Genomic DNA, 22,956 nt, shown 5'->3' with positions numbered 1-22,956 from the left:
CTTTTCTCCCAGTTAAAGGGGAGTGTACCTCACCCCTCCGCCTTTTCTCCCGCAATCTTTTCCCCTTTTCTCCCAGTTAAAGGGGAGTGTACCTCACCCCTCCGCCTTTTCTCCCGCAATCTTTTCCCCTTTTCTCCCAGTTAAAGGGGAGTGTACCTCACCCCTCCGCCTTTTCTTCCGCAATCTTTTCCCCTTTTCTCCCGGTTAAAGGGGAGTGTACCTCACCCCTCCGCCTTTTCTCCCGCAATCTTTTCCCCTTTTCTCCCGGTTAAAGGGGAGTGTACCTCACCCCTCCGCCTTTTCTCCCGCAATCTTTTCCCCTTTTCTCCCAGTTAAAGGGGAGTGTACCTCACCCCTCCGCCTTTTCTCCCGCAATCTTTTCCCCTTTTCTCCCGGTTAAAGGGGGGTGTACCTCGCCTCTCCGCCTTTCATCGCGCCATCTTTTCCCCTTTTCTCCCGGTTAAAGAGGGGTGTACCTCGCCCCTCCGCCTTTCATCGTGCCATCTTTTCCCCTTTTCTACCGGTTAAAGGGCAGTGTAAGGGGGGAGACGCTCCGGTGTAAACGGGGGAATCATGACAACAGAAGCTATAGTTTTACAACCGCATATTCTCTGTTACCCTGACTACGTTCTCACCAACACGAAATAGTACGCCAACACGAAGTAGGCCTGGAATTTATTCCATTGTGTTTTGGTGGGCATTCTATTTTATAATATAACCTCTAAACACCTAAAAATAAACCTCAATACTTAAGTTCTTTTCAATTAAATAAAGCGCGTAGAATCCGTTTTCGTTAATCGCTTGAAAAAAGAGCTGTATCTTGTAGGTTAAACGACGAGTTAACCGTGTAATTCGGTAAAGATATAGACGAAGGTAAAGTCAAAGAGGCTTCCATCGACGGAGCGATAACCCGGTGACGTTGCAGTAATCCACACTGCAGAAGCTATAACGGTTTCTGGAGGGCTGGAAAAAGTATAGAATAAAAAAAGTTTATTTTGTCCCAACACACTATCCAACGTTTGGCAATGTTTCAGACTCTTAAGATTAACCCAACGAGAATTTCGTTCGAGGTGGGGACCCAATGTCTTTTGGCAATCTAGCAACTCTTAGTCAAGTTCGGATTAAAAAGGATTATTAAGAGTCTAGTCGGCTATTACCTCATTAATTATATCTAACATTACGCGCGTTTTCCCCGATTTAGATAAGTGTACGAACGCGACCTTAATTGAGTGGATAAGTTTGAATATGATCGCATATAGATTATAAAAATAAAAAAATATCCAGGATTACGCGACTTTTAAAACTCATTCAAGAGTCGAGCGTCAACGGAGACGCTACTTATTAAAATCCCACCGGATTACTTATTCAAAAACCGTTTACTAAATATGATTAATATTAACGATTCATAATGGGAACGCGACTTGTATAAAGTTTTCTTAGCCACGTAGACGATTTTAGTCGTGATCGCATACGGATAGAGGTCGCTACCGTTAAATTAGTATTTTTCCAGCATCATTCGCGGCGGTTCTCGTAGAACGCGCATCCGTGTCCCTCGAGAGAAGAGATATTCGCAAAGCCGGCGTCATCGCAAAACCGTGAGTTTTACGAAGGTTATGATTTTATATATAAATATATATATTTATATACGTATATTGAAGCGAGCTTAAAGCTCCGAGGTCTCCGGGGGTTATCACCGGTGGTTCCTTTTCATCACCTTTACCAGGGGGGGGGGGATGGGAGGGCATATTCGAACGAAGGTGAAGGGGGGTTGCATTTTACCCCCCCTCGCGTTCTCCTTTTTCGCAAACTAACGTGCATCGCTCTCTAGATTGAAAATCCCGATATTCTGATCATCCCGGCAGCAGTCTTCCCACCGGAATTCATTCGATCTCGGATTACTGGCGTCCAAAAATCCCCTTCTCTTATACAGATCCGGAAACTAGGGAAGTTTTGTAAGGCTACTTCCAAAACGGTTCTAAATCGTGCGTTTTGACTCCTTTGAATATAGTTTTAGAAAATATTTAAATACAAGGCGCGTATAAAACGTATTCAAATAATTCCCGTTTTTGTAATTGTTGTAGATCTTTTTGGCTTAGATTCTTAATAGATTCGCGTATTAATGTTCTACAGTGATTATTAATTAAAAAATATTACGTATTTGAAATTGATGGTTTTAATGAACAATTATGTGTTTTAATAACATACGTTATATTAATTGATTGTATGAATATATTAATATTATATAGTGGTTATTTATTTAAAAAATCATACATATTTTAATAATAATTAATATTAATACATATCCGTAGATCTCAATGATTGGTTTTTTCATAAAACAAAAAGATATATTAATATTATAAATATTATTATTATTATTAAAATGGTTATTTTATACTCCAAATGAAATGTTATATTATTTGATTATAAAAACATATTAATTTTATAGTGTTTTATTAAAAATACATTTAAACTTATAATATTAATATTAATATTAATATTAAATATCAAATAATATCAATATTTGAATAATTTATTTTCAATAAAACAAATAGATATATTAATATTATAAAAACTTTAAAATCAAGTGGTAAAATAGACCAAAACGTGTAAAGAGGGCTTCTCCTTGAACACTAGACAATAAATATTAATTTCTCTAATATAAACATTTACATTTCTTTTAATTTGCATCATATCTGTTTAAGATATAACAAATATAAAATCCACAAAATAACAAGTAAAAATGCAGAAAGTAAAAACAAACAAAATTACAATAAAAAATCACATTCAACCTAACCGAAAAATATATATCACAAGACATAAGTCTATTATTTTATGGAAAACCAAAGAGCCAACTGTTACCCCTCCCTTATTTTTATAAAGCCATTTGTAAGGAAAAAAAGTTGTATGACGCCTGATGATTAATGATTGGTCGAGCCGAGTGTCGACTTTTCCGGAATGCTAGCAGAAAACATCACATATTTACCGCTTGGAAGAGCATGCCATATTTTCTTTCGTTAATTTGACGACGACGCTCCCCTCACTTCCTCCTTCCGAGAGGTTCTCGCCCTCTAGTGAGAGAAAAGGGAAACAAGCCCATCATTTAATTCCGTTTCTTCTAAAAGCTTTATTTTTTTGAAACTAAATAGTTTATAAATATTAAATACAGTTCATTGAACTATTTGGTCCCCATAAAACTTGTCAAGGTTAACGGTAATAGTGAGTGTAGGGAGCTGTTGGCTCGCGTGGCTTGCAGGGCTTGCCACCACCCTCCTACGCGTTGTAACCCGGCCACCTGGATTAATGGCTTTATAAGTCGCTTGATGACTTAGGCCTAAGGTGGTGCCTTGGGTATTAGCTTAGCTGATTAATATTATTATTATAATTAACTTTCTTCAAACTACACCCTTGTATTTTGTAAAAAGATGAGTGAGACCAAAAGTATATCATGCATATTTAAACGGGAAGTATTCGTACCCTTCTTCTGTTACTATTATTCAGAGGCGTAGTGAGGGGGGCAGGGGGGCATACGTCCCGGGCGCCGACGGTCAGGGGGGTGCCAAAAAGGCGCCTAAAGTATTAAAGCGGATATTGGAAACTTGAAATTTTTTTAATATATCAATTAAATTAATATTTATTCTGTTATTGATAATGATTAGGTTTCGTTTAAAAACAAGAAATTTTATGGCGTAAATTGGGGACGGCTTAGGTGGGGGGAGGTGGGGGGCGCAAATTTTGGAGTTTGGCCCTGGGCACCATATAACCTCACTACGCCACTGATTATTATTCGATTTTAACATCCACCTCCGAAATCTCCCTCTGATTTGACAAAATATCTTTCGAGGAAAATATTTCGCGACTGAAACGAGTATAGGTGGCGTAACGGCGCTAGCTTCTCCGAGGTAGCGCCTATGATCTAGCGTCTGCTACAGACAAATTAAAAAGTCATAAGAACACACTTACCGAAATTTAAGCAAAAATTATATTAATATGCAAGTATCATTATTTATAAAGTCAAAATTACGAATAAAGATGAGGAAAAACTAATAACCGCTACCTATCTAGGTTTCAATGGTGAACCAAAGGGGCGTTGCGGTAGTTTTCGGCCGCGATTCTATTTAATAGTTAGAGCCTAGATGGATACTTATCTCTTAAGATATATATTATACGCTTCTGGTGTGCTTAACTATCCGCTATAATTAAAACACTCAAAATTAAAAAAGGCTTAAAGTTTTATTTAAAATGATTTAGAAGGGCGCACCAGAAACGGATTATAAGGCTTGCAAGAACTTTGCGAAATGATGGGCGGAAGAGAGGCAATGGCCCCCTGGGGGCTGGACGTGGAAGTAGATGGCCATTTATCAGAGGCAATGTCTGCTAAAGACAAGTTAAAAGACTCCATCCGACCTCCTTTTTGGGCCGAATTTTTCTTGACCGAGAGAAAAGGGTCAATTATTGATTGGCCACAATTTCTAGCGAATGTTCAATAGACCTTTTTATTCCGTCGATGACGGCAGTCTCCATTGAGCCTCGCTAGTTCGAAAAAAAGCTTACAAAGGCAGTCTTCTATTGAGAACAGAAAATGACTCTTAATTTAGTCTTCATTCGGTGCAAATCAAGCTAAGCATGGTCCCTGCAGGGGCTAACCACTTTCTTAAAATCTGTACAATGGAATCGATTACAAGCAGATGCTACTTAATAGTGCTCACTACTCGTAATCGGTGTGCAAGACTGTAGCTTTGACTGTTCGAAAGTAATTACGTAACTGATTACGGATTTAGCATTACCAAAGGTTGCACTCCGTTTCATATGCCTGTAATCGGTGTACAGAATTTTATGGAGTAGCTAACTCCTCGCCTTTGAGAATGCTAAATCTTTAATCAGTTAAAAAATCAGTTTAGAACGGTCCAATACTGATTTTGAGATACTCCCTAAAATGCATAGGTGGCATAGTTGGCATAGTTCCGGCATAGGTCGATTTCCTACTATAGCAAGTAAACCAAGGAGCGGAATCACTATTTATAAGGCATTGTTGTTTTGAATCAGGCATAGCTCTTTTTGCAGATCGGCATTGCTCTGACATAACTTTTCGTATTAGATATCTTTATATATGTATTCTCTGGCATAGCTCCTCAAAATCGACCGACGCGACATCGGCCCACGAGAAACGTGGCGGTTTGGATTCGCCGGACTTAGCGCGCGATCGAAGTCTTCGCACGGCGCCCCCAACCCCATACTAAAAAATGCTATGGGCCATCTATAACGCAACCTAGAGGACAGCACCAAGCCTTACGCACCAGGTAAAGTCGGGCGTGGAAAGTATTCTATCCCTACGAATCTCGACAAAACAACAATTCCTTATAAATAGTGATTCCGCTCCTTGGTGTACTTACTATAGTAGCAACGTTTACGGTAGGAAATCGACCTATCCCGGAACTATGCCAACTATGCCACCTATGCATTTTAGGGAGTAGCTGATTTGGAATTTCAAGGTGATTTCGGTAACCCGAAACAGATTTTCAGATTTTTCTGTTCACTTTTCCAATTTTAATCTAGTTTCGAGATTCCAAAAATAATTTTTCTGTATAAGCTTAGTGCGTAGTTTAAATTTTGGTCACAAGTATCGCCTTCTACCGACCGAGTTTTAAATTGAAAATGTGAAAGCTGTCTGTTCGTTCGCAATTATCTCTGCACAACAGCTGAAAGTTTAAACCGAAAAACATTGAGATTCAAAAGTCGTCTGCTATTTCTTCACATATTTAGTTGACAGATACTAAGGTAGATGGCGCTATATTTCCTAAGCTCGAAGCCTATAGCGTACCATGGGCAAACTACTATGGTAGTAGTTTTCCCATGAGCGTACGAACCGCTCGTACAGGGAGTGATTAGATCAGCCCTCGAGGCTCGATAACAACCTTTTTACGATTTGGAACCGCCGAAACTAAACGTATCTTATACCATACGTGTAGAATATTGGTACATAAGCATGACACTTCCTATTCTTTACATGAAAAAGTTATATTTTGAGCTATTCACAAGACAGACTGCATTACGGGCTTCGTCGCCGTTTTGCGTCCGCTTGCTAACGCGTCACACGTAGCCTTAGACAGCGCCTCGCTAGGGGGAGATTTTCTTCTTGTGGTGACGTCACTCCGTTACTAGCTCTCAGTAAAATATTCTGAAAATGACCGAGGCATTTTTTCCGGAATATTTTCCGAATTTTTCCGAAAAAAATAAAATATGTTTTCATTCCATGATTAGTCTAATATATTGTTTTCAAATTTAAATGAAGCGGCATTTTTCGCCTCATTTTTTTCGAATCTAAAAGTAAAACTAAACCTCTAGATTAGTTTAAACTGATTAACAATGTAACACTTTCTTAATGTTTTGTAGCATGTTTACTGTTATTAGTCATTTTATATCGATAAAAACATTAAAATGTTTTATTTTTCCGATTTGCGGAAAATTTTCTGGAAATTTTTCCGCATTTTATTTTCCCGAAAAATTAACAATTCTACAAAAAAGTTACAAGCTTATGGAACAATTATGGTAATTTAAAATAGAAGAATTACACGTGGTGGCATTTAAAACAAGTTGGCAAGCCAAAATATACCTCTCCTCGGAAGAATTGTCCCTAGTGGTATTAATTTCTCGAGATAACCCTTAAAGATATATCTCCGCAATTTAGAGTTATTTGTTAAAAATATTAACCCATTTCTATCCCGCCCGGTATAAAATTTTAATTATAATTAAAATAATTGAGACGAAACGACCAATTTTAATTTATTCAGAATATCATAAGTTAAGTAGTTACAACAGTAAGTTAGACGTACTATAACAATGCACAATTGAATTAAACCCTTTTACAGAACAAGTTTATCAGTTAAATATAATACGAAGCAAATTTTAATGAAATATCTACAGAGGCTTTTTGGAATTACTCGCTTACGAAATACTTGCCGCATCTTTAACGCTCATTTTATTTCAACACTCGCCCTTGATGAAGATACCGTAGATATCTGGTAGTGGACGACTCGTTCACTTCCTGTTGACGTTGTGACGCATACCACATGAAAAAGACCAATGCCGTCCAATTTCCAATATCATATAATGACTCGCACACCCAAGAAATCATTGACTGCGTTAGAAATCGTAGATATCCAAATATCCACACCAAATGTATTTACAAGAAGCAAAAACCTTACCATCAACAAAGCACAGAGAGCCACTTGACTAACCGCCAGCTTTTAAAGCAATTAACGTTAAATTATCTCCTTTGAATTAACAGAACTATATATAGGTCGTTAAGAAAGTGGACCACCCACAGGGTCTACCCTTTAACCCTCTAATCTCGGCTGACTGCGCTAAAACAAGATTTAACCTTTAAAAAATACCAGATTAGGCCTTCATAAATTCATTAATAAAAAAAGACTTTATTACCTATTATGCTTACGATGCCTGTCTTAATTTCAGTGAATCTAAGCAGCTATCGGTGGTTCTGTGGTAGAGCGCTCGACTGCCAAGCCGAATGGTCTGGGTTCGAAACCTGGGTGGCGCATTTGTTTTTAATCAATAGAGAAACGCTAAATTAGAATTTCTTCGATGCAATAATTTCAATTTCAATTCTATTTCAATTAAACCAAAATTTCGTACTCTATTAAATACGCTTCCGATAAAGCTGAAGGTCTAATTTTCAATAAGGCGTAACAAGTGTCGGTGGTTCTGTGGTAGAACGTCCGCCTGTCAATCAGGAGGTCTCGGGTTCAAATCCCGCCCGATGCGATCGCAAATTGATACTAAGACGAATACCGTGTACAACTGGTGGAAACCCTGCCATTGGACGTTGAGAGGTAGCATTACACTCAGCACTCGGTCCGTCCCAAAGTCATTAAGAAGAAGTTGGAGAAAAAACGCCCATATAAACACAACAGACTCAACATGCACATCCATCAGAACACAAACACAACAAATTCAACACTCACAACCTACGCATAAACATTACAAAAACCGTAATACACCAAACCGTCACGACGGTGAGCGAAAAAACACCATCCAAACCAAACCGCAAATGCATCCGTTAACGCTCACCGTCACACGGTGGTTTTGCCAACCCTTTGAGAAACTGCGTACGCAGTGATTACACTTTGCACCGAAAATGCGAACGCGTTCGCAGTCCTGACAGACAGACACACCCACAGACCCACCCACAGACAGACACGGTCGTTGTATAACCCCTCCTAGGGGACTTTGTCCCCTCGGAGAGGTAAAAATTAAAAGCCTTTATTAAGGTTGTTTTAAAATCATAGGAGCTTTCGAGCTTTATCAAAGAAAGCTCCTATGATTTTAAAACAACCTTAATAAAGGCTTTTAATTTTTTTAAATGCCACCATGTTTAATTCTTCTATTTTAAATTACCATAATTACAATTTTAACCATGGATAATAACAAATTTTGCATAATATGGAACAATATTATAGACTTCTGCTTATACGAAGTTACAAAGTGGAGATTTAAAATCCTTTTCCAATAGTATAAAATTATTTTTATTTCTTAAAGGGGAACGGCCAAGCTTTTCCAAATATGGCCTTATTTCCGTATCAAAATATTAACAAGACGTTCAATATACCAACACGTACCTTTTTTTGTCTTGAAAAAATAGCTTTTGGCCCAAAAAGTTGAAATGAAAAATAACGCCAGGTGTTTGAGTTCGAATTTTCGCCGCCATCTTAGGGGCTGCCGCCAGCGCCCCTAACCACGTATGAGCGATTTGCGAACTATCCTAACTTTTAAAATCGCGCAATTTAGGCTTAAGTCTCTTATAACTGGAACGCGCCGCGCGTGAAAAAACTAATTTTTTACGTCTTCAGCAGCGCGCGCTTTTACGTTGTTTTTCTGTCTCACCGACTTCTCACCAGGTGTCGCGGCGGACGCGCGCTTTTCGATTTCCCGAAATTTCTTTATTTTATTAAAAATGAACCACTCAATATTTTTTGATGCGGTTTTCGCCATAAATATTAGTTTTTAATGGGCTATAGGGCTATCTAACTGGTTAAAGCTTGACCGTTCCCCTTTAAATATCGTTCTTTATTGTCAGAGTAATTAAGACGTTACCGGAGTCATTCGGCAGTGATATTTAGTACGAAATGGAACGTAGCTACATCGACTGTCAAATGACCCCGGAGCTCTCTGGAAAGATTCCATCGAGAGTAGGGGTTTCCGTCGCTAATTTAATCCTCTCTTCGTTGTCACGCAGGAACCGATTTGTTGAAAAGGAAGTTAGTGGACAGCGGAGGCGGAAGAGGGGAGTCGTTGGAGCGGGGCCGGGGCCTGGGAGCCCGCAGGGACGAGTACGGCAGCGGCGCTCTCAACACCAGGTCGCGCTCACTCTACATCGCGGACACTTCCAGGGACGGCGCCTTCGATCAGCCGCACCATCATCACGACTACAGCGAACATAATTACCTGGGCGGCGGAGGCGGAATTTCGGGGCCTGGAGGACCCTTAAATCGGCCGCACAATCCCGCCTCCGACTTAATACAGCAAGGTAAAAGCACTTCTCTACTCCACAATCTTGATCACTTCTACGGCCGTTACGAAAGTATCTATGTTTACTCGAGGATCTCGTTAATACTAATGTTGCTTTTTACTGCCGATGAAAATCTTATTCGGGGTTTTTTTTCCATAAAGATCATACACTCCTCATAGTCCCCTTAATATACAGGATGTTTTTTCTCTGACTAACACGATTTTCGTATGCCAGATTGTCAAGAAAAAACGTGGGATATTATGAATGGTTAATACCAGTCATTTCCGCTGGTTACGTTTGCCAAAATATACTAGAGATTCCTCCTACTGCAAATTCTTGTCGTAGCTGACGAAAACTTGTAATTACACTCACACCATCTCTAGATTCGTTGGTGAATCGCCATTTAGGTGACGACCGTTTCTAGAATCTCAATTCGTTGGTGAACCGCCACTCAGGTGACGAAAGTTTCTAGAATCTAGAGCGGTTGCTAAACCACCATTCAGGTGACGACCGTTTCTAGAATCTAGATTCATTGGTGAGCCACCATTAAGGTGACGACCGTTTCTACAATATAGAATCGTTGATGAACGACAATTCAGGTGTCGACAGTTTCTAGAATCAGGAGCTGTTGCTAAACCACCATTCAGGTGACGACCGTTTCTAGAATCTAGAATCGTTGTTGAACGGCAATTCATGTGTCGACAGTTTCTACAATATAGAATCGTTGATGAACGACAATTCAGGTGTCGACAGTTTCTAGAATCAGGAGCTGTTGCTAAACCACCATTCAGGTGACGACCGTTTCTAGAATCTAGAATCGTTGTTGAACGGCAATTCATGTGTCGACAGTTTCTAGAATCTAGAGCGGTTGCTAAACCACCATTCAGGTGTCGACCGTTTCTAGAATCTAGATTCATTGGTGAGCCACCATTAAGGTGACCACCGTTTCTAGAATCTAGAATCGTTGCTAAACCACCATTCTTTAGACGACAGTTTCTAGAATCTACAGTTTTGCTAATTATAGTTTAGCCATGACCGAATGGGACCGTCTTATTTCGTAACGTACCTATAACGTGGTGGTAATGGTCATTGATGAACAAATTACTCGATTGTGGTTTGTAGGCGGAGGATTAGCTGGACGAAGGGGTCCAGGAGGAGGGAACCCCTACCACCACCTCGAGCCGTCGACGCAGATCAATCGAGAGGGAAGCATGAGGCGGAGTCGATACCGAAACGAGCCTGGCATGGGTGGCGAAGGCCCCCGGGACTACACCATCCAGCAGGCAATGAACGACCATTTCGACCAGTACCGAGTAGAGCCCAACCGAGCCAGTTCCAGTTCCAAAGTCAACCGGACATTGAGTCCTCAGAGGGAACTGCACAGGGACCTTCACGCCGGACCCTCGCTACAAAGGTCCTACGGTCAAACCGGGTAAGATATTTATTTCACCCAAATTGAGCCCATTTATAATTACCAAAATCTTAAAACGTAGAGCCGGTTACGGGCCAGATTGTACCCCGGACTCTGGGGTTTCGGAAAGCATGGACAATGACGACATGTCACCGACGAGACCCGGTCGTAGGTCGACGCTGCCGAACCTGTACGCCGAGAGCTTTCAGAACCCAGTCGGGGTTGTGCCTGGCCTCCTCAGTTTCGCCCCGAGTGACAGCGAAGAGGGCAGCAACCCCAGCGTGGGGCTCAGCGGCGCGGGGGCCCCGCCGGAGGAGGAGGGCCCCCGCAAGAGGGCCACGGCTGAGGCCCCCGTCACCTCCAGCCCCGCCCGAACCTCCTCCCTGCACGTCAGCCCGACGGGGAGGGTGCAAGCCGCCCCGGTCGGCAGAATGGGCGGCGGAGGCCGAGGAGGCGGTGGAGGAGGTGGGGGCGCGGTCGGCGCGACCCCCAAACGCAAGAAGAGTCTTCCAGATATCGCGGCCGTCATCCCCAAGGCCAAAGTCATGTCCAGGGAAGAGGTGGCCGCTCTGTCCTCCATGAGGAGGGAAGAACTCAGGAGGAGGGACGAAGAGGCCGAGAGGTTAAGGGCCAACCCGCTGCTCTACCTACTCAATCCTGACGTTAAGGTGAGACATTACATTTTTTTAAACGATACCCCGTTAATTATCTACTCCCTTATCACCGGTGTGCCGCGGGTGGAACACTTTTACAGGGAAAATTACCTTAAATTTGCGAACTGATATTTAAAATGAACTAAGTCAGTAAGCGCGAGTTAAATACATACATAAAATCTCTCGAAATTTATTTATTTTTATTTATTCCACTGAACTTTTTTAATTCGGACGTAGCTTCCCATAGACTCGCGTGTTCTAAAATTTAACCACACCACAGATTCAAATTTAAAATTTGATGAGCACATAGTTCGTCGGTAGATCTAGGTACTTCCAAAATTGTATTCTGCCACAGGGGTTTATTAACCATTAGGCAGAGTAGGCACGTGCCTAGGACGCCATTTTTCTAGGGGCCCCAAAACTCTGATAAAGCCCGACGGTCGAAGTACTTGGTTTGCCCCTACTTAGCTGACCAGCCCGTTAGACAATGCCCAGGGGCAGAAATGTTTCTGTGCCTAAAGGCGCCGAAAGGGTTAATCCGCCCCTGTTCTGCCAACGACGATGACAAACATTTCAGTTGGTGATAAGGAACACGCTGATTATCCACTGACGCTCGCTTCGCTTCAAATATTGTAAATCCTTGGTGGAAATGAAGATATACAGTTAATAATTGCATTCAAACCAGAGCCAGCCAGGAAAGCTATTTTGTCCCGTATTAGGGAGGCGTCTTTTAGCGGAAATCCCCCTCGTTGATTATCGCGGTAGGTCCATTTAGAATCGCGCTGGGTTGCTCGCTTCATTAGACAACGTCTATATGTCTTCTGAACGATCGTAAATGTCCAGCGAATGTCAACTCTCTCACTCTCTCTAAAATCTTGCATATAAATTTAAGCTGTTGCTTAGATAATAATACCTAAAGCTGCCTAATTCGAATGTCATAATTTGAAATTTGGAAGTTTGACAAAGATTAAATATGGCAAGCTCGGGCTAAAAAACGCCTACGGAGAACGTATAACGAAAACAGTCTACGCACAGTTAATCTACGTCTGTATGTTTAGAATTTAAATCCTATTTTGTATAGCCTACGATAGTGTAGGGAGCGGTTGGCTCGCGTGGCATGAAGGGCTTGCCACCACTCTCCTACACATTGCAACCCGGCCACCTGTTTAAACGCATTAAAAGTCACTAGATGACGTAGGCTTAAGGTGGTGCCTTTTGTATTAGCTTCGCAGATTATTATTATTAAGCTACGGACAGCTAAAGATCTCCTTTCAGACAAGGACATTTGTTTGTCAAATTCCGAAAGGGTTGAAATAGTTCCACATATAATCATTACAACTATTCTCGGAAAGCTGCCCTTATCACGAAAAATCATAAGTAACATAATAACAATACGTATGACAATTAAAAAAAATTATCCGAACTGATTTTCGGCGTTATTGCGCAAACAAAATTTAATTCAGCACAGAGCCCCCTATAATGTTTAAATATGGCCAAGGCGAAATATATTAGACTGTTTACATATAGGGCAAGTTGGTTGGTTAGTAGTGATATTAAAATCTTGATAAATATTCTGGCGAGATACAACGATTTTTTTCAGTGTTCTTTCTTAATTTCGTTTATTTGTAAAAAATCAAAGAGTTTTTCACGATACGCAGATCATCGTGTAATTACTAAAACACCCCCTAATAATTAAACCAGATTAAATCAAAATTTTGTAGCTTTAGTGTACTTAAAAATGTATACCGTTTTAAATATTAATCAAGATTATTCATAGTTTTACCCCGCAAAAGCTTCCAACCCTTTCGGCCTCATAGTTGCATCACGGATTCAACTAAATCATAATTTATTTCTCTATACATACATTCCAAAAGTAATACAGGGCCTTAATAAACCATTGTGAAACATAAAGCCTTTATCCAAAACGAAGTTCCTCCTAAAACCGGGCCCTGAACGAAATTCAACCACGCGTTAAAATGTTCTCTCGGGGTCGTTAATTTCGCGTGAAAATTCATTTTCTCCACGTAATAATATTTCTCCAAGAACTAATTCTACGTTGGTATTTCTCGAGCAACATGTATGCCTGGGATGGTTTCGTAAAATAGGTTAAGCCGTATTCCCCTTAACGAGCAAAGCGGAAGAACATTTTTAGCCCTCCATCCAGTAGGTCTATCTTAGTCTAGGTATACTCCGCGAAAATCTCCGGCGAGGCAAGACTCAGAGCTTCGAACAAAAAGCTAGTCTAGTGTTTTAGTTTTCATTTCAAGACGCCTGTACCAGCGGGCTCAATGCCAGACGTCTTTCAAAGCTCGGATTAGGCCAACAGCGCACCCTTCTCTTGGCGCACCCTTCTCTATTTCTCGCTACCGAGAGTACTTTACTCCGTGACTCGAGTTCCCGGCCTCAAAATCTTGACTAATTTGGCTAAGGTATGTCGTGTCTCAAAGGCGAAAGAATCCAGTTAGAAGCGATTATATAGCCTATTGCTGACTAAGTTGATAGCTCTTTGAAAGGCTGCAGGCCGAATCTATATTATTATTACTATTATTAAAGTACAACAAATGTGGCGTGGGAAAACCTAATTGGCAGAATCTGCTCAAAATGCACCGTGATACCGGTGAAAGGGGAAAAAATATAGCGCGATCTAGTTGAAAGAAAGTACGCCTGTGGCGCAACTGCCGTACAACGCCAAAGGTACTTGCTTCAGTATCATGGTGCAATTTGAGTGGTTTCTGCCACGTAGTTTTCCCCATGCCACTTTTTGTCGCCCTTCAAGTACTTTATTTCGGTCATTATCGGTTATTAATAGAAGGGTCGAATTTGAAATCGTTTTTATCATCGTGTAATTTGGCCGCCTTGTAAGAAAACTAATTAATTGGTGACGCGGTCACTGCCACGGATTTCAAAAACCTTTGTCCACGGGTCAAGAATCTAGAAGGACTCACTGTTCTGGCTTAGAAAAAAACATTAAAGAGAGTATAACACTAGCAGAGAATGTCAAGCTTCCGACACTACTCGCACAAACTAGAACGTGGTAGAAAATCCCTCTGCGAGCCTATACAGTCTTTTTAGAAAAGTTTACTGGGTACCGCCATTATCGTACAGGCAACCGACGAGCAAGCGCTCTACCACATAAATTTTATCCCCCCAAAACCGGTTATTTCATCACCCTTCCCGTAGACTTAGGTAATGGCGGTCGATTGGGGAGGCGCGTTTAAGAGTCTTATCCTCGCAGCACGAATTATAATTGAAATTTGAAATTTTCTGCGTTCTTGACTGTCGCGCCACGAGTGAGTAATGTCGGGAGTTTGACCTTCCCTGCCAGGGTTACATTCGTCTGCTAACACGCGCTACCTAGTTACTCCTAGCAAAGATAATTTAAACTCGTACCCTAGATTCGAATACTGAGAGCTTTCCCATTGACGGTTTTGTTACGAAGCGTTTACCCTTTTCCGGCACGTGACCTCAGAAAAATCGGGCTCCATCGGTTGCGGTAAGGCGCAAACATATAAATCTCATAGGTAACTAGAATGCTGCCGCCTACGGCCGAGCTTGACGCCAGTTCGCCTTGAACCTTCAGCCAATGAGAGGCCGTAGAGTGGTTCCGGCATAGCGGGAGATAGGTGACGTCATTATCTCTGGTGACATTAAATTCTTGGCAGAACCACTCTTTGAGCTCTGATTGGCTGAGATCTGGCTATCGTCTGCCACGGCGTTTGGCCCATTTGCCAGTTACACGGCAGCATTCTAGTTACCTATGAGATTTCTATGGGCGCAAACCATGGAGCGATTTTTTTCTGAGTTCCAGCGGGAAGTGGGTAAACGCTATCGGCAACGCGCGATAGAGTGATTTCGAAACTAGGGTACGAGTTTAAATTATCTTTGCTCCTAGCTTCTGTTAATTCGGTGGCAAAAATGAGAAATTAGATTATTCACTATAAATATGGAACATAATGAATAACCAAAATGGCGTGGGGAAACCAACCGCACCGTGAAACTGGGCAAAGGGGAAACTTTTAATATTCAGTTCTAAGTGAGTTATCCTGTGGTGTTGGCGTGCTACGCTAAGGGTATGAGCTTTAGTGTCACTGTGCAGTTTGTGCCAATTCTGCCACGTAGTTTTACCTCTTAAAATATGGGAAAATCAAGAAACATTTTAGTTCAGACTACGCGATAGTTGTGCGGATTTAATCATGGAGGAAGAATGGTTTAATTAAACCCTTCGTAGTGGCTAACGTTCAACAGCAGCACTTCCCGAGATGGTATAGTCACTCTTAAATATTGTATACACCTGATTTCTGATTTTCGTAAAATATTCGGTGATTACCAGAGATTTCCAGTGATTACTCACAATGTTTCGGTGATTTCCAGTGATTACTCACAATTTTTCAGTGATTTATGGTGATTATTTTAAGTTAAGTCCCGTGATACTGATTACCTATGATTTGTACACCTGATTACTTAAGTGACTAACCCCTCGGCACTTCCTATTTAGGCCACGCGTAGTCTCAAAAAAGCCGAGGGAATAGGCGCTTCAATAAAACATTTTCAACGAAATTACCAAGAAGTAATATTTCCGAAAGCCAGGACCTACAAGTCACGGTTTAATTATTGCTTGTTAAAATAATGGAAACTTTTCCTTGGAGGATGATTTATTGAAGCGTCTATTAACTAAATTTCGAACGAAATCAAGGACTAATGCACAATTAAATAAAAATAACTCCGAATTATAAAACGAGGAGTATAATCAATTAATTATTAAATAGCAAAAGCTTTAATATATGCTTAAAAACTAAAAGAAGTGTGAGTTATGGCGACTGGACTATTCCATTTTCTCACCAAAATCGGGGGTGAAACGGTAAAGCATCCCGAACATAGTCGTCCTCAAAGTGAATGGGGAGCTCCGTAACCAACCGCTTTAATGAAGCGTCAATTGAGTGCTCATAGATTACAGGTTCAGGTTAAACACTTTTATGAATCGTGGAGCACGTGCTCACCTTCGCTAATCTCGTTAAAACAAAATTTCATAATAATAAAAATCACAATAATCAGCTAGGCTAATACCCAAAGCACCACCAAGTTATCTAGCGACTTTTAATGCCTTTAAATTGGGTGCCCTTCATACCACGCGAGCCAACAGCTCCCTACACTCACTATTACCGTTAATCTCCCCACCCTGACTTAGTTTCACATTGGAGGAGATTAGGTGTTCTCTTCTTAAAGGTTTCACCCTTTAAGTTAATTTCTGAAGCAGCCAGCAATCAAAGTTTTTAAAAATCATGCATACACTACTGGCCAGCAATATGGTAAATGGATTATTTACACTGTATAAACTTTATGGGCACCGCCATGTTATACAAGACAAGACTATTATGGTTGTTTTTAGTTAGGCAGTATGCACCTACTAACAGCAAGACACGTACCCTATCTCAGTGGCGTAGACAAGGGGAGTTGTTCGTGTAAGGTGGGGTGGCGGAGTGGTTAGCACTTTCACCTCGCAGCAAGAGGAGCCGGGTTCGATCCCAGCTTGTGGCACTGGGCGTTGAGTTTGCAAGTGCAAGTTTAAGGGGTTTCCCCTTCCATAAAAACTTGTTGAGGTTAACGGTAATATTTAGTGCAGGTAGCTGTTGTCTCGCGTGGCTTGCCACCCCCATTCCTACGCATTGTAACCCTGCCACCTGAAATAATGGCTTTAAAAGTCGCTTGATGACTTAGGCCTAAGGTGGTGGGCATATCTTTGACGGTAGTAAATTTTTACGCACTTCCTTACCCCTTTTAACTTTTACATAGTCTGACACCCCCCTTGACCAGTTTCTCGCTAAGCCACTGCCCTATCTTTTAATTAGCTAAATAGCCAGCCAGAAAGTCGATTTTTTTTTATAGAGCTGAAATAACCTACGTGAATAGACTATTTTTCAACATATAGCAATATTGTAAATCGAAATTGAGATATCGGCATTTCATTGTATACTAAAGTATGGTTTCAAACTTTCGTCGATAAATGAGCAGGTTTTCACATAAATTATATTTAAAATCTGGCCAAAAATTCTTTCAAAAATACGTTACAGCCATGGCCTTCTCTGTCACGTGATGGGGAATGGCGGCAACAATGCCGCTTGTAAGAACCTTGGGCAACAGCGAGAGAACAAATGGTGTCGCCCTCTTTTAGGCGTGAAGCAAAGTATTTTTCTTATAGATTTTATTAAATAATATTTATTTTATTTCCAGGACTGGTTTTCAAGACAGCAGCTGGTGATGTTGGTTCTATTCATCAACATCAGTTTAGCAATCATGTTCTTCAAGCTACTGACGTAACAACCGTTTAAAGATTTAACTTAATCAACAACAACAACACTATTTCTCGATCTGTCGGAACTCGTACAATTTTTCAAAATACCGAAAGAAAAAGGTTCCAGAAACCGAAACGTTCTTTAAATTACAAAAAAAGCTCGTGTCTTAAACTATACTTTCTGACAAATGATGCGAAAATTTTATTAAAAATTCGCGGTGGCGGCAGTGAGTTTTAAGCGCTCTTCGAGAAATTTGTTTAAGAAAAATCAAAATGCCTAAAACTTTTAAAAATTATACCAAAAGACCAAAAAAAAAATAACGATTAATTAAAACAAAGAAATAAAAAAACTCGGAAAAAATCCCACATTGTGCATTATAAATACTCCGCACTTTTGAAAAACTATTAAATAACCAAATAATTTCTCATTTTTAGAAATAAAAGAAAAATGTTTTTTAAAACGATGGTTACGATTAAAAAAATGACAAGATATATAGATTTCTCTGGTGTGCCTAATAATTAAATATTATTATTATTATTATTGAAATATTACAAGAAGTTGCGCAAACAAAAAATGGCGAGATTCAATTATAAATTAAAAAAAAACCATCACTTTGTATTGACGATTTGGGGCTTTGAGAAATAGGGAAAGAATGAGAACAAGAAGGTTCCGACTTATGTTTTTTCCAAAACGTGTCTGTCGGGTCGAGGTACGGAAGAAGTTTTTACATAAAAACATCGAAGTGAATTAAAATAAAAAAAGATATATATTCTGAAGCGTACAAAATCGGAGAAGAATTAATAAAAAAAAGTTTTTATAATGATTGTTTTTGCGGTAGATTAAAAAATTAAAGCTATTGAGAAAAATATTAGGATGGTAAAGAATATTTTTGGTGACTAAATAAAAAAATTATTAAAACTTAGGCGTAGGCCAAAAAAAAGAGAAACATTTACGCAGTATGTTACTAGCTTTTTACACAGAATGAAGGAAAAAAAATTAATAAAAATGCAAAAAAATCATATTAAAAAACAATGGGGAAAATTTTCTAAATACCGTACTGGGAGAATTGTAATACGTTACCGGTATTAATTAAGTTGTTTTTGAAGAAACTGATTTTTCGATTTTTTGGAATTAGTACTTATTTTGGCCCATTACTTTACATAAAATAAAGTATCCTTCGTGAAAGCCCTGTGGTTTGAACTCCCTTCATAATTTTTGTTCCAAATAGAAATAATTTAAAATTATTTCGTATAAAGTTTTTTTTGAAAATTATTAACCGGTATTTAAGAATAACTTCTTAACCACCATCAATTATTTTCCCTTTTATTTGTTATCTATTTAGTGATTGGTTAAATAATTATGAAAACCGATATTTTATTTTTAACTATACAAATCTGCCCACCACTTTTCAACTTAAAACAAAATGGTCTGTGATTTCCCCGTGCCTGAGCTCTTAAAAAAATTCTCACGGACTGATATATATTAAAAAAAATGCCACTTTGTTTAGAACAAAATAAAAATAAGCAAAAACTATGACTTTTCTTTTACACTATCTTCTTAAATATTTATCGTGACTTCTTTTAAGTAAATTAAGAGGAACACTACTGAAACTTTAACCCATTTCTCCCTCAAAACCTATCCTCAACTTTTTCACACAAATTTTTACTACTACATCTCTGGTAAATCTTGTAAAAAAAGGAGCAAAAAAAAAAGATACTCAATCTATTATTACGATATTGTGGATTGTTAATCGATTCAATATTTAACTCTTCCTTTTTTCGCGTTTTTTTATACCAAATTTAGTATAAATACATTTTGGTAATTTAAGTTGGCTTGATTTAAAAAAAATTCAATTGTTGTTAACTATTCCGGTACCTTAACTTTATTTTATTGCAATTATATGTACCATAAATTGGCCAATTTTACTTCCCTATTTGCCCTCCAAAGTTCTGATTAAAATTGACACACCTTTTACTTCGGTCAACTATGATACACACACAAAACTTTTTAAGTTTTTTTGGTGTGAATGGTGCTAATAAAAATGATTTGTATAGAAACTTGTTCAACTACCGTGGATTTTTTATAAGCTTAAGTACTTGAAACTACCAAATTACACATCCAATTTAGAAAACTTTATTTTCAACAAATTGAATTAGTTATCTACATCCATTTTATCTTTTTCCTCATCATCATCAGTGTCATTTTCATCATTATCATCAGATTCTTCATCATCATCATCTGATTTATCATCATCAGAGCCACTATCTGACTCAAGCCACTCTTGAGTTTTGGCATCCATAGCCACTAGGATTTTCCATTCGTCAAGTTTTTTCAAGTCCAACATATAAAAATCGGCTAACGTTATTTGTCTATCACCGTCTTCAAATGTGCCCCCAAATAAGTACAATATGCCATTTTTGGCCACTAGACAGGAATTCATTCTAGCATGTGGAACAAAGGCTTTGTTACGATTGGACGGAGTGGCCTCGTCAACATTACACTTGGAGGTATCTTCAACGGATGTTGACTGTGGACCCATTTTAACAACAAAGATGCCATCATCAGCAACCTAAATTTCAACGTACACCATCAATCCCAAGATATACAACTAAGATCAAGATTTTATAACCATAATTGGAGTACTTATATTTTAGTGTTGACTGATTCTAGTACTGATACCAATTTTTTTTACTAATACAGCAAATAAGTACTGATACCACCAGAAAGGGAACATAAGTAATCTCCTATGCAACTGACATTATGTAGATCAAAGTTTAAAAGATCACGGTTATCAGGGGTTAAAATAAGCATTTTTTAGAACTGACAAATACAAACTGTACCCCCAAAACATAATTTCAATTAGCTAAAAAAGCGCCGATGAGAGAGAAAAAATGACTGTCAATAAGTAACTTAGCTCAGCAAAATTGGCTGCGTTGGTCAATATGTACCGGAAAGAGACACCGACCACAACATCTCCCATGAGGTAATCAGCTATTTTAAATTTTTCATACTTTTTCGCGATAAATTAACAATAAATAGCACTGCCCAAATCCGATTTTAGAACTGCCAGAACTGCCCACTATTTTAGGCCCTGACATAAGTAATCACCTTTGCAACTGACATTACTTAGATCAATGTTTAAAAGACCATGGTTATCTGCCTCATCTACCCTTATTGGTGAATTTTTTTTTTTTGTAAAATTGGTCTCCGTAGCCTTTTTTCTATTAAATCGGTAAAATTGTTATTTAACCCATATGGCAGAAGATAGGTTGGGTTAATTCAACTGGTTATAAAGTCATGATATTTGCAAGAAGCAAAACCCATTTACCACTTGCTCCTTATCCTCTATTGTCAAATTTTCCACTTTGGGATCTATATTAGCACCCTCCCCTTCATCAGAATCCCCTTCCATGTGTTCATCTTTGACCTTCCGTCTACGCTTCATTTTTTCCTCACCCACTCCTGTATTAGGCCCCTTTAAGTGCAACTGCGTCCATTTATAAGACTCCAAATCCAAAGAATACAAATCATTGTAAAATTGTCCTTGGATAGATTCCTCATTTTCTTCCACGTCAAAAACACCACCAAAGAGAACTGCACGATTGCCTGGTGGGACAGTTGCCAGTGAAAAACCACAACGTGGGCTGGGACACGATCCACTTTGCTTAACCAAATTCCATTTCCATTTAATGGAAGTCCCTGAAATGAGGATTCATTTGAGGATAAAAACAAGAAATTGAGGGCACATATTTACAATAATCATACCAGAATCATTCGAAGCGCATTCTGGGATTTCTTTGCTCTTTTCGGGTCTTAACGTGTACATATCAGTATGAACAGTGCCCTTATCTACATCTCTCTTGACTTTCTCACGGCTATAGCCTCCATAAATTAATACACCTCCATCAGGCAAAGAGGAAATTACACAAGCGGATCTTGCACTTGGCCCATTACCCTTCCCTTCTATTTTAGACCATTTACGGGTCTCCAAATCAAAGGCATAAACATCATTAAAATATTTATAGTCCCTGGAAAATTAAAAATTTTAGACCAATGAAAATTGCAATAAAATACCCAAATCATACCTAACACTTTCGTGAAATCCTCCAAAAACTATTAATCTTTTCTGAGAAAGCACCATACGATGTCCACTGCGAGAAGATGGACCCCCACTAGCTTTTACTTGTTCCCATTTCTTTTCAGAAAAGTGGAAAACCCACAAATCAGAATAGTGTCGGAATTGTGAATGAGTAGGACTAGAAAATTCTCCACCAAAAACCCACAACTGGCCACCAAAATGAGGTGCAAAAACTGCCTGATGTGAACATCTTGGTAGGGGACCATTTGGACAAGATATTTCTAGCCATTTGGCTTTCTTATTATTATAGACAAGCAATTCATTGTACATCACGGTCTGAAATGCTAAATTTTAATTAAAATAACCCAATCTCTATTAAAAAGTGTAAAAAGGTACCTTGTTTCCATTAAAATATTCCCCTCCGAAAAATGCAATTTCATCTTTCTCAATATTTGCACACATAGTAAGCCCACTCCTGTACTTAAATTACTGTTAATGGTACATTAAATTACATCATAAGATAAACTAAGTTGTTACCTAGATGATGGTGGTTCGGTGAGTTTTTCAGTGACCAAATTCCTTTTACGTTCCTCCTCTTGCACTGATGCTATTATAGCATCTAAATCTTCCTATAATTTTAAATCATTTTAAAGGAGTCTACATTTAAATACAATCACTGGTTAATAAATTAGCTTTACTCCTTTGGTAGAAAACTCTTTCTTCATTCGTTTCAAGGCATTCTTTTCAGTTTTAGCAGCAGTTTTTACAGCACCTTTAATTTTTTTTTCTTTCTTTTTATCTTTTTTCCCCATTTTACTTTTACTTAAAAGGTATACTCGAGTTACCGTTAAAATAATAATAAACAAATTGGCTAGTATGGCTACACGAGGAACAATTAAACCTGACAAGTGACAATGCAAGGATGAGATAAGTAGACGACTATTATGTAGACAAATGTGTTTATACATAAGAAGCGCCACCTATCCGCCCAAAAAAGCGAA

General features: G+C 39.1%; 2 protein-coding genes across 3 annotated transcripts in view; one reads left to right on the top strand and one right to left on the bottom strand.

Moving 5' to 3' along the window:
• Positions 1-19,356, top strand: part of jp (junctophilin) — an 82,594-nt gene extending 63,238 nt beyond the window's left edge. For both annotated transcript variants that reach the window (XM_090168324.1, XM_090168323.1), the window contains exons 6-9: positions 9,251-9,541; positions 10,646-10,955; positions 11,017-11,602; positions 17,816-19,356. In XM_090168324.1, coding sequence (XP_090024450.1) covers positions 9,251-9,541; positions 10,646-10,955; positions 11,017-11,602; positions 17,816-17,902 — 1,274 coding nt within the window. In that variant the 3' untranslated portion in view covers positions 17,903-19,356. The remainder of the gene's footprint in view (positions 1-9,250; positions 9,542-10,645; positions 10,956-11,016; positions 11,603-17,815) is intronic.
• A 653-nt stretch (positions 19,357-20,009) lies between these two features.
• On the bottom strand, positions 20,010-22,870 carry LOC149951867 (kelch domain-containing protein 4). The gene is made up of 7 exons (XM_090168322.1): positions 22,654-22,870; positions 22,493-22,584; positions 22,352-22,430; positions 21,963-22,291; positions 21,643-21,905; positions 21,206-21,576; positions 20,010-20,446 (listed from the first exon to the last, which is right to left on the bottom strand). The coding sequence occupies exons 1-7, from the start codon at positions 22,765-22,767 to the stop codon at positions 20,030-20,032; spliced, it is 1,665 nt and encodes a 554-aa protein (XP_090024448.1). The 5' UTR covers positions 22,768-22,870; the 3' UTR covers positions 20,010-20,029.
• Between the last annotated feature and the right edge of the window lie 86 nt (positions 22,871-22,956).

Source organism: Leiobunum rupestre, chromosome 3 (genome assembly GCF_980474605.1).
Source record: "Leiobunum rupestre chromosome 3, qqLeiRupe1.1.hap1, whole genome shotgun sequence".
In the NCBI taxonomy this organism is placed as follows: Eukaryota; Metazoa; Arthropoda; class Arachnida; order Opiliones; family Sclerosomatidae; genus Leiobunum; species Leiobunum rupestre.
The sequence above is the reverse complement of the archived record's forward strand: the minus strand, read 5'-3'. Positions and strand labels throughout refer to the sequence as shown.